Source organism: Lepus europaeus, chromosome X, assembly GCF_033115175.1.
Source record: "Lepus europaeus isolate LE1 chromosome X, mLepTim1.pri, whole genome shotgun sequence".
Lineage (NCBI taxonomy): Eukaryota > Metazoa > Chordata > Mammalia > Lagomorpha > Leporidae > Lepus > Lepus europaeus.
The window spans coordinates 90,179,266-90,192,475 of NC_084850.1; the positions used below are offsets into that span (position 1 = coordinate 90,179,266).

Consider the following 13,210-nt stretch of genomic DNA (forward strand, 5'->3'; position numbering starts at 1 on the left):
GAGTAAAGTGGCCTACAGTGCTGGCATCCCATATGGGTGCTGGTTCGAGTCCTGGCTGCTCCATTTCCAATCTAGATCTCTGCTATGGCCTGGGAAACCAGTAAAAGATGTCCCAATTGCCTGGGCCCCGGTACCTATGTGGGAGACCCGGAAGAAGCTCCTAGCTCCTGGCTTCAGATCAGCACAGCTCCGCCCATTGCATCCATTTAGAGAGTGCACCAGCAGGTGGAAGACCTCTCTCTCTCTCTCTCTCTCTCTCCCCCTCTCTCTCTCTCCCCCTCTCTCTCTGCCTCTGCCTTTCAGATAAATAAATAAATATTTTTAAAAAAGTAATGAAAAGGGATGGCCCTAGCAGACATGACACTTATTATAAAGTTACAGTAATTACATTAATTTAATAGCAGCAAAGGTATAGATAGAAAAAAATCAATACAACAAAGAACAAAAACAGATACAATACATAGGAGAAAGATTATTCAACAAATGTTAGGACTAACTAGCCATTTTGCCAAACACACACACACACACACACATCTACCTCAGTCCTTATGCCAAAATGAATTTTACATGGATCAAAGAATCAATTTATAAATTACATGTAGATAAAAGCACTAGAAAGGGGAAGACAAAATGCAAAAACCTTAATAGAATATTAGTACAATTCCTTAGATACAATATTTAAAACTCAATATATGACTGGTGCCATGGCTCACTAGGCTAATCCTCCACCTGCGGCAGTGGCACCCCTGGTTCTAGTCCCAGTTGGGGCACCAGATTCTGTCCCGGCTGCTCCTCTTCCAGTCCAGCTCTCTGTTGTGGCCCGGGAGTGCAGTGGAGGATGGCCCAAATGCTTGGGCCCTGCACCCCATGGGAGACCAGGAGGAAGCACCTTTGGATCGGTGCAGCGTGCCGGCCATGGTGGCCATTTGGGGGGGTGAACCAATGGAAGGAAGACCTTTCTCTCTGTCTCTCTCTCTCTCACTGTCTAACTCTGCCTGTCAAAAAAAAAAACACTCAATATAATAGAAAGCAACCCAGTAGAAAAATGTGCAACAGACACATAAAAAACTTTAATAAATTCCAATGAATGTTAAGTATAGCACAAAGCAAGTAACATTTTCACCTGTTAGATTGGCAAAGATTAAAAAAGATTGATAACATACAATGTTAATGAAAGTATTGAAACATTCATTTTCAAAAGAAATAGACTGACATGACAACCAACTGGTAAAAATATTGACGGAAAATTTAGATTTGTGATAAAATTATTAAATACATGCACCTACCTACCCATCAACTCCAGTTCAAAGAATTTATCATGCAGATATGTACACAAATAAACATACATGCACATATACACAAACATAGTTATTGCAGTTAGTAATAACAAGAGAAAACTATAACCACTGAAGAGTCATTAGTAATCGTACAAATAAAAGTGTATGTTTCTAAGACAAAATACTGTGCAATAATTAAAACATGAGACAGGGTTATCCAGAAATTCTTGTAGAACTTACCAAGTGAAGAAAGTAACTTGCACAGAATTACAGTTAATATGATTCTGTTTTGTAAAATAAAAAAGGCCCATATAAACATATATTCAGGCAGACATACTTGTACACTGAAAATACTAGAAGTATACATAAGACATAGCTTAAAATTAACTAGAGTTAACAAGAACCTGGTAGGGGAGGGAGACCTTTTCCTTTTAACTTTGTACCTTTCTGTATGATTTAAATTATTTACCATGATAATTTAATGTGTTCATTATTGAAAAAGGAAAGCACAACCAATTTTAGCAAGCTGTTGTTTGTAAATTAAACAAAACATACTGGTTGGAAGAATACATATTACCGTTTTTTTAAAAAAATATTCTCCCTATGTTGCTATAGTAAAGCATCATAGACTGTGTACTTTAAATAACAAATATTTTTTCTCTCACAATCCTGGAGGCTAGGAAGTCCAAGATGGAGGTGTCAGTAAATCCTGTGCCTGATGAAAGCAGTCTTCATGGATTGCAGAAGGCTGTGTTCTTACTGTAACCTCACACGGCATGTGGAAGAGAGAAATACCTTATGTCTCTTAGTGCTTGCTACACTCATTACATGCTCTACAAGTATCGCCAAGCTGCATTTTTGTTCTGTTATCCCTTTTACTTGAAATGCACATTCCATATTTTTACAAGCCTGCACACTCTTCAAAAACTAGCTTCCGGATTCTAATCCCGGCTACTCCTCTTCTAATCCAGCTCTCTGCTGTGGCCCAGGAAGGCAGTGGAGGATGGCCCAAGTGCTTGAGCGCCTGCACCCACATGGGAGACCAGGAGGAAGCACCTGGCTCCTGGCTTCGGATCAGCGCAACTCTGACCATTGCGGCCATTTGAGGAGTGAACCAACAGGAGGAAGACCTTTCTCTCTCTCTCTCTCTCTCTCTCTCTCTCTCACTGTGTAACTCTGCCTGTCAAATAAATAAAAAAAAACTAGCTTAATGTAACTCAGAGGCTTTCCCTGATCCACCTCATGTAATACATAATCATTCCTTCTCTGATATCCTGCAAATATTTTAATGCATTTTGTCAAATTTCCCTTAGCACTTACCACATTTCAATGCTTTTTAATGTGTTCATATCTCTTTCCTAATTCATGAGATCAGGGTCAGGGACCAGACTAAACACTGAGCCCAGTATTTAGTACATAGGAGACTATAAATAATACATATTTTTAAATGAAATAATAAAATTCAAGAAAATTATAATTTATTCAAGGGGATATTATTGATATTTACTAAGGCATATATATTTAAATTATAGCATTATTATGGAGTGGCTGTGAGTATGGGTTCAAGAATAACACAACCTGGGTTGGAAGCCTGATTCTTCCACTGATTGGCTTTGTGACCTTGGGCACATTATGTAACCTTTCTATGCTTCATTGCTTTCATCTAGGGGTACTACCTACCTACTTTGTAGTGCCTACTTCACAAGGCTATTAAGTGACCTAAGTAATAGTCAGAACATTATCTATCCTCCTCATCATCATCACCATGTCAACAATATCCTTTGCTTTGGCCACACAAAAATAAGAAAAAATGCTTATGAAGAACCAATTAGTAATTTTTTTTTCCTGCTTTGGTATCGTTAGCAAGTAGCTCTGGATTAGATAATTTCAGATAGTTCAAGTTCAGAAAATACACAAAGTAGAATATATTGCTTTTAAGTCAATATTTTAGTACCTACTAGCAACATACCTGGTACTCTTGTATTAAACTGCCACTATAGAGCTGGCTACAGCTCATGAGGGTGAAAACAGGCTACATCTTGCCCTATAGTCCCTGATACCAATAACGATGACCTTAATCAGAAACTATGCATGTCCTGTCCATGAATTGTGTCTGGCAACAGGCCAGTGGTCCAAACTGTGTGTTTAGGGACTGGGCTTTTGGCTGTGTGTATTAAGCCGCCACCTACAACACTGGCGTCTCATATGAGTCTTGTTCAAGTCCCAGCTGCTCCACTTCCAATCCAGTCCTCTGCTAATGAGCCTGGAAAGCAGCAGAAGATGGCCCAAGTACTTGAGCTCCTGCCACCCACATGGGAGACCCAGATGGAGTTCTTGGCTCCTAGCTTCTGCTTAGCCCACCCAGCCCCAGCCATTGTGGCCGTTTGGAGAGTCAACCAGCAGATGGACGATCTCTCTCTCTCTCTCTCTCTCTCTCTCCCCTCACACACACACACACACAACTCTGACTTTAAAAAGAAATAAACAAATAAACAAATAAATAAATAAAACAAAATATTGCTTAATCCATCCAGCAAAAGCCCAGCACAACTGTTTTCACCTACAAGAGGGCCATTGGTGAGGGTGAGGAAGCTCGACAGTTTGAACAAAGGAAGGAATACTAAAACATCTCCCTGGGTCTTGCCTTGTTTTGATTTTTTTAGCTACTTTACTTCTACTTACTCTTCTTTGCCTTCCACCACTCTGCAGAAAATTCTTCCTGTTAGGGGTGACACTTGCATTTATTAGTGATTCCCTAAAGCCCCTAAGAATCTAGCTGAATATCACATTCATTGGGACAAATAACCTCCTGTTCTCACTTCAATGTTGGCACCTTACAAGCAATTATTTTTCTCTTTGAAAAAAATCCCATAACAATAGCAGCAATAATAACAGGGTCTAAAATGCATTGAGTATTTAGTATGTCCCAAGAGCAAACTCCTTCCCTCCTTTGTTCAAACTGATGTTTGGTGTTGAAATTGTGTTATGGTTATACAGCCAACAGCATTGACTGAATATCTACACACTAAAGAGAGAGAGAAATTAAAATGCATTGTGCCATAAAGAAAATGTGGTACATATACACAATGGAATATTACTCAGCCATAAAAAGGTATGAACCTTGTCATTTTCAGCAACATGAATATAACTGCAGGTCATTATGTTAAGTGAAATAAGCCAAAAACAGAAAAATTATATAATGTTGGTTATCAAAGACTGGAGAAGGAAGGGGGAGAAAGGAATGTGAAAACTTGAATAATAGGTACTAAGTTATATTTACATAAAATATATTCTGAGGTGCTTTTTCATAGTAGGGTGACTATAGATAATAAATTGTTTGTTTCTCTATAATAAGAACCTAGAAGATAAGATTTTAAATGCTTTCATCATATATAAATCTTGAATATTTGAGGAGATAGATATGTTTACCCTGATTTGACATTAGACAGTGCAACCTTATATCAAAATATTAGATGTTATCCCACAAATATGTACAGGTTTTATGTGTCTGTTGATGTTTTCATTTAAATTTTTGAAAAATTCATCCTACCTGTGGCCCAAGTACTTGGGCCTTTGCAACCATGTGGGAAACCTGAAATAAGTTCCTGGCCCCTGGTTTAGTATCAGCCCACCTCTGGCCATTGCAGCTATCTGGAGAGTGAACCTGAGGATGGAAGACCTTTTTCTGTGTAACTCTGCCTCTCAAATAAATAAATCTTAAAAAAGAAATTCATCCTTACTGTTATCAAACGTCTATAATCCAGAATTGCATAGTACAATAATCACTGATCACATAATGCTGTTGAGCACTTAAAATGTCGCTGGTACAACTAAGAAACTGCCTTTTAATACCATTTAGTTTTAAGTGGCATATTTAAATAACTACATGTGGCTTCCAGCTACCTTACTGGTCATCATAGCTCTAGTCCAAGAGTTCGAAAAACCTTTTCTGTGAAGAGTCAGAGAGTAAATGCTTTAGACATTACAATCACATGAAGTTTATGTTACTGTGATTTGTTAGCTTTTATACAAATGTAAATAAAATAAAATAAAAATAAAAATGTAAAACTATTCTTACTTCAAGAGCTGTACAGATCACAGTTTGTCTTTGGGCTTCAGGAATAAAATTAGCAAAACCTTGCTCTAGTCCATTAGAGGTTATAAGAAATATATGCAGAGGGTGGTCCAAGTGCTTGGGCTCCTGCACCGCATGGGAGACCAGGAGGAAGCACCTGGCTCCTGGCTTCGGAACGGCGTAGCTCCGGCTGTAGCAGCCATTTGGGGAGTGAACCAACGGAAAGAAGATCTTTCTCTGTCTCTCTCTCTCATTGTCTACCTGTCAAAAAAAATATATGCAAATACCCAATATGGAGCAAAAACTGTTCCACTTCAAAAACAGTTAAATTCAAAATTATTATTCACTCATCTAAACACCCATTTTTTTCTAGTTGTCCTGTTTAATAAATTTCATTTCAGCATATAGCTCTTCTAGAAAATACAGATGAGCAAGCAAAGGAGTTGGTAGGTACAATTATAAATTGACAAAAACAGAACTAGAGGCAAACATATGAAGAACTGAAGGCATGACTAACAGGTATGGTTATTACACAAAATAAGACATTGTTATTTTGGCAGTACTTTCAATCCTCAACATTCTATACTTGTATGGAATAACCCATCTGGAGCCCTCTAGTTCCATCTCTTCTCACATCCATATGACTGTTTTCTCCTATGAAACCACTTTTATACACTTGGTTTATCTCTGTAGTCCTTGAAAGTAGGAGCGGAAAGATGGCAGAATAGGAAGGGAGCACACTATTAGTCCGGGGGAGAGACAGGTTAATAAAAGTGGAGATTCTGCAGGGTCAAGGAAGAGTAGGGGAAGAAACAGCAGAGGAAACTCTTCCGAAACTAGTGATTCACAGTGGACCTGCATGGAGAGCGTGGGAGCCCAAGTTCAGGACACCAGCGGCAGAATCAACACACCAGCGCTGGAACACAAGGTGAGCCAAACCTCAATAGCCTGAGACACCAGCGGGAAAGCGGAAAGAGGAGACTAGAGGGAACGAGGCTTGAAACTCAGTGGGGAAAAGTTCACCAGGCTAACTAGAAGAGAGAGAGGAAAAAAAAAGTGACGGATACGGACACAAGTTTCTCTCTCTCCGCTCACCCCTCAAAGGTGAGCAAGACAAAGAGCAGGCGCCATTTTGTACATACGTCATAAGCAGGGCGACCTCAGGTCTGCACTGGCCCTGAGCCTAGCAGAAAAACCTGACTCTGGGGGGTGGGGGGTGAAATAACAGGAGATTAGGATCTAACTTGGCAACCCAGTGGGAGACTGCAGGAGAATTGGAGCCCACACTGAGGGCAGCAGAGATTCCCTGTGTGGTCCTTGGGAAAGAGCTTCCAATCTCCAGCTCCTGTGGGTATATCATTCACCTACTAACTACCTCCAATTACATTCAGCTGTGTGGAATTACTTTCCTTTTTAATAATAAAAAAAAAAAGAAAGAAAGAGATTTACCACACCTAACCTGGGAGTGTCATCTTTGACACACCCTCAACCCTGAGGAATCAAACACAGCTCTCAGGCCACACTCATCTCAAGCCTCTAAGGCTCCACCAAAAGCAGACAGTCCACTTAATAGAGAGCCATAGTGTAACAAGAAAAAACACCACAGTGAAGAAACCAAATATCTCCAACATGCCAAACAACAAACGCAAAAACCGAGGTAACAAGAACAAGGAAGACACTATGATGCCCCCAAATGAAAAAGACACCCCAATTCAAGATTATGAAGATGATGAGATAGAAGCAACGCAAGAAGCGGATCTCAAAAAATTGATAAGAACATTAAGAAGTTCTCAAAAACAAATTCTTGAACTACAGAAATCCTTAATGGACAAGATAGAAAATCTCTCTCGTGAAAATGAAACATTAAGGAGGAATCAAAATGAAATGAAACAACTAGTAGAACAAGAAACTGTGATAGTGATGAGAAATCATAATGAAATGAAGAATTCAATAGATCAAATGACAAACACATTAGAGAGCCTTAAAAACAGAATGGGTGAAGCAGAAGAGAGAATATCGGACTTAGAAGACCTAGAACAGGAAAGGAAACAGGCAAACCAAAGAAAAGAAGAAGAAATTTGAAATCTAAAAAATATTGTCAGGAATCTACAGGATACTATTAAAAAACCCAACATTCGGGTTCTAGGAGTTCCTGAAGGCATGGAGAGGGAGAAAGGATTAGAAGGCATTTTCAGTGAGATACTAGCAGAAAATTTCCCAGGTTTGGAGAAGGACAGAGGCACCTTATTACAGGAAGCTTATAGAACCCCTAATAAACATGACCAAAAGAGATCCTCACCACGACATGTTGTAATCAAACTCACCACAGTGAAACACAAAGAAAAGATCCTAAAATGTGCAAGAGAGAAACGCCAGATTACTCTCAGAGGATCTCCAATTAGACTCACAGCAGACTTCTCATCAGAAACCCTACAAGCTAGAAGGGAATGGCGAGACATAGCCCAGGTACTAAGAGAGAAAAACTGCCAGCCCAGAATATTATATCCTGCAAAGCTCTCATTTGTGAATGAAGGTGAAATTAAGACTTTTCATAGCAAACAGAAACTGAAAAAATTTGTTGCCACTCATCCTGCCCTGCAAAAGATGCTTAAAGATGTGTTACACACAGAAACACAGAAACATGGTCACCAATATGAAAGAAGGTAAAGGAAGGAAACCTCATAGCAAAAGATCACAGGAAGCTCAATTTCTCTTTGACATAGAATTAAACTCTGATGCTCTGTTAAAGCAATGTGTTAAAGTAATCTATTATGTTCTCTTGATGTCTGTTAAATGCTAATTGTTCAAAAACAGCTGAATTTTTAATAAGAGCTATGGGTTATTTAAATATGTGCTTATTTTCAAAGATTTGAATAATCACCTTGTAACAATGATCAAATTTGGTCTATGTTATGTCATGATTTTAAGGAATCTTTTTTCAACCAGATATTTTGGATTTTGAGCCTTCTTGGCATTCTTGACAGGCATTCAAAAAATCAAAGTTTCAAACAATCTGGTCTCTAAAATTTCCAGTAAATCTTGGACTTTGGTTTTTCCAGTTTGGGCCCAACTGAAAAAATCGAAGGACCTATGTCTCTCATCTTATAGAGACACCAACTAATCAGTCTATTTGGATTATATTACAAGTACTGTCAAGATGTGATGTGGTACCAAACTTTAAGTTTCTATAATGGAAAATGCTATTAATACAAATGTTTGACAGTTAAAAAGTTTAATGATCTTGTGTTACTAGACATGATAGTTAAATACTTGTAAAATCCTACAGGTGCTTTCAAAAATACTGTGAAGTAAGCAAGTGCCTCTTGTTAGTTGATGAGTTTATAATTTTAAACATGGCGACTTAAAGTCTTTTGTCATCCACACTTATATATGATTTGCTGCACATAAAACTAAAGCGTTGTTGGTTCTGTGTTTAGCTGTCCTCCTATAGGTTCCTATCGACTTTTTCCAGCCACTTCTATTGTATTCAGTACATTGGGATGGCTCTGTGAACAGATGAAGCCAATAATGTATTAACAGTACCAACTGAGAGAAAGTATGGTTAACTGAGGTTACTAAAAACAAAAAGCAATTCAAATCAATTGGTAATCTACAAAAAGAGTTAAAGATTTTAAAGGCTACTATTAAAATTGCTATATTGGTCTACTATGCTATGTTATATGTGTGTACATATTGTATGTCCACATGGGGAAATTTTATTAAGAGTTTTATTTTCAATGGCTTATAGATAAAATTGTCCATAAATTTAAGCTGCTAAAATCAATCAAAGATACATTTTAATTTGTGTGACCTGAATCTGTGTATCATATGTTTTAAACTTGTTGGTAGAAAGAAACTAAATACATTTTATATGGTTGTGCTTAAGTTTACTGGTTAAACAAACTACACCATGTTAGATATTTAAGAGGTGTTTTCAAATACATGATTCTTAAAATTTATAGAAGGCATTGGACCTTCTGGTAAATGTTTTCTTAAGTTGTTATCTAATGGTTGAAACTGTTTGCTAAGTATTCATGTGATATTGCTATTGTCAGCAAGCGATCTAGGACTTGCTCTCTCATTTCTCTATTCTAAGCCCAACTTGTTCTTTCATTTCTCTATTCTCTTCAAGGTAGGAAACTAATTCTATTATGAAGGAATCTGTAGGACGCACAATTTAATCTTTAGACCTTATAAAAGAGATGGCTAACATTTTTGTATAATAGCATAGCCAAAATAAGAACTTAAATAATAATCTCATAGCTAGATTCACTTCGCCATCAGCGAAGTATACAGTAAGTAGAAAAAACCTCCCTTTCAGACCAAAGGAAAAGAAAGTTTTAAAGTGACAATATAATTTTCCTCATGGGCATTGTCTAAAATAGAAAAACTACTACAGAACATGCCTGTGACTATAGACTTGTAGTTCAGGCCACCGAAGATTAGAGATGGGACTTGGGCACTCCCTTGACTTGCATCCTCTGGTCTGCTTTAACACAAACCAGGAGGAAAAGAAAGCTCGGCATCAGAAGCAATGGGTGGCAGGCCTATTAATGGCTGATCTGTACAGTGATCTGCCCTCAAGGAGACCCAACAGGCCAGTCCACTGCAGTGGCTTTCAATGTGGTAAGCCTGGGCTTCAGCAGAAGTCAGCTTGTGAAGAGCCCTGGCAGCTCTGCCAAGAGTTGGATCACTGGACATGGACCTGCCCTGGAGTCGAAGGATGCCCAGGTCAGAGCCACAGATCTTATTGGCTCTAAGCTGAAAAGCCCTTCACTCAGCCCAACTTCCAAAGTGACCACCGCAGCTGAGGGGATGGTCAAGTAGGGTCAGCAACATTGCAGGCAGAACTGTAAATTTCTTGTTAGAGATGCCACCTGCCTTTACCTGGCCAGCTCTCCTCCCAGGCCAGCCAAGTAATGAAAGTCAACAGAGTGCCTTCCCCTAGGAGGTTCACACCTCCCTTAGGATAAACCCCATGTGAAGAGATAGATAGGTCTGGGCCTCTGAATTTACAAGGCCTAAAGCCCACCAGATTATTATCAAGCCCCTTCTATCAGGTTCTATTTGCCTCTCAATCAGAAAACTTAATTGTAGCTTAGACAGCACCTTTCTTAGCTCCTCTAATAATGACTCTGTCCTTTGTTCTGGACCCTGTCTAGTGTACTTGGGCCTCATTCCTTCGTAATCATAACCTCTACTCTACCACCAATGGCTCTACTCCCAACCTGTGTGTACTGATGGTCCTCTTCCCCACTTAATGCTGTATAATTGTTCAAACCTGGTAAATGCCACTCTTAGGATCATTGGGTACTATCCTCACTCTGTCTTTTATGACCTTGTCTAAATATGATCAGAGTCGGCAAACTTGGAAGGCTTCCACAGCCTTGGCAACTCATGACGACAGCCTAGGGTGGTTACTGGCGCCATAAACTAGAGTGTCAATTTGTTGTGTCAACAACAGGAGCCACTGTGCACTTGCTCCTCATGTGGGATCTCTGTCCTTAATGTGCTGTACATTTTGATTTAATGCTATAACTAGTACTCAAACAGTATGTTTCACTTTGTGTTTCTATGTGGGTGCAAACTGTTGAAATCTTTATACTAAATTGATCTTCTGTATATAAAGAGAATTGAAAATGAATCTTGATGCAAATGGAAGGGGAGAGGGAGCTGTACACTGGAAATTTATATTCATTAAATAAAAGTTAAAGGGGAACCTTTCTCTGGTTATCTCCTAAATGAACAAGAGTCACTGAAACAATGGCAAATCAAGCACCAAGTTCTTGATAAGGTAGCAAATGATCAATTCCACCTACTTCTGAGGAGGAACTGTGTTACCACTACTACGGTTTAGCATCATTTTCTACTATAAATCTGCACAACTGGATCAGACTATTGACTGTTTCAATGGATAGTTTGACACTACTAAAGTGACATTGAAATATTTGCTAGAAATAAAGCCCAGGTCAAGGAATGGCAAAAGGATTAGAGTTAGTATATTTTCCTAAGTAAATCTGTATATAAAGCAGTCCCATGCATTCCTAGGATGTTGAGATTGAAATAATTTAAAAATAAGACATTAAAAATTAAGTATAATAACCATACCCAAGGAATAAAAAATTTATAACCACCAAGGGGCATTTTGAGACTGTGGTTAACTTTTATTCTATGCCTTGATAACACTGAAGAACATGACTGCATTGACTCGTAATAGAACTGACTTTGCTGAATCTGGAACTTCAATAAGAAGGCCAAACATTTGTAATATATTTTGAAAAGAATAATATTTTCTAAAATTAAAAATCAACAAATAAAGTTTTCACTTCTATAAAGGATCTTCAATATTCTGGAAAATTTTAAAAAGTAGTTCACCTTCTTCAGTGATGATAAATGGTCATTGTGGGGCCGGCGCTTTGGCATAGTGGGTAATATCTCCACCTGCAGTGCCGGCATCCCATATGGGTGCCAATTTTGTATCCCAGCTATTCCACTTCTGATCCAGCTCTCTGCTGTGGCCTGGGAAAGCAGTGGAAGATGTTCCAAGACCTTTCACCTCTGCATCTGTGTGGGAGACCAGGAAGACGCCCCTGGCTTTGGATGGGCACAGCTGCAGTCGTTGTGGCCATCTGGGGAGTGAACCTAGTGGATGAACGACTGACACCTCTGCCTCTCTATAACTCTGCCTATCAAATAAATAAATAAATGTTAAAAATAAAATTAATCAATTAAAAAAAAGAAAGAAAGTAAAATTCTGTTAGCTGAGAGTGCAATAAATTTCAAGTTAAAAAAAAAAAGGCTGCGGCTCACTAGGCTAATCCTCCGCCTGCGGCACCAGCACACTGGGTTCTAGCCCTGGTCGGGGCACCGGATTCTGTCCCGGTTGCCCCTCTTCCAGGCCAGCTCTCTGCTATGGCCTGGGAGTGCAGTGGAGGATGGCCCAAGTGCTTGGGTCCTGCACCCGCATGGGAGACCAGGAGAAACACCTGGCTCCTGGCTTCAGATCAGCGCAGTGCGCCGGCCGTGGCGGCCATTGGAGGGTGAACCAACGGCAAAGTAAGACCTTTTTCTCTGTCTCTCTCTAGCTCACTGCCTGTCAAAATAAAAAAAAAAAAAAACACGCATAGCCCAAATTTTCTGACACTCTACATAAAAAGCAACTGCCAAGATTTGCTGAAAATTTTCTAAGGACAGTTGTCATGTCTTTTCGAGGATAGGATTCTAGACAGTAATACTGGGATTTATTCTTGATATTTTCTTTCTAATATTTGTCATATCTGCCTGGGTCAATTCTTCCTCCTAAGTATTTTTGGGCTTGATTTACTTCTCTCCATCCTTTATACTACTAGTGGTTTGCAATGCCATCATCTCCAACTGGAACTGTTGTTAACAGTCTCTCAACTAAGTGGCCTGCCTCAAGTCTTGAGTCTGCTTCTTCCACACATTTTTTCCAATAGAGCAGGAAAATTTTGTGTAAATGCAAATCTAGTGATCTTTCCCCTACTTAAAATTCTAATTACTTAATGTGGCCCTTCCAGACCTAAAGTAATCCAGCCCCTTGCTACTTCTCCAGCTTTATCAATATCTAAATTCTTTCATTGCCCAAAAGTACTTTGTTCTCCAACACAAAAGTATATAGTGGTGACTGATGTTGACTTGAAAATAATCTAATGTCACAGGGGGAGCTGATGAAACTAGGGCAGCTATGAGTTGGTAATTGCTAAATTGTTTACAGATAAATGGAAATTTATTATACCACTCCTTTGAATTTCGCATATGCTTTGAAATATTCCTAATAATACAAAGTATTTTTAATTTAAAAATTATGGATGGCCAAATAAATTGAATAATGAATGTT

At 38.9% G+C, this 13,210-nt stretch overlaps 1 protein-coding gene across 1 annotated transcript in view; it reads left to right on the forward strand.

Moving 5' to 3' along the window:
• Positions 1-1,967: 1,967 nt before the first annotated feature.
• The window catches only part of LOC133752745 (heat shock factor protein 3-like), a 79,607-nt gene continuing 68,364 nt past the window's right edge, over positions 1,968-13,210 (forward strand). Inside the window, exon 1 of the mRNA XM_062183092.1 lies at positions 1,968-2,038. Within this exon, the coding sequence (XP_062039076.1) occupies positions 1,968-2,038 (71 nt within the window). The remainder of the gene's footprint in view (positions 2,039-13,210) is intronic.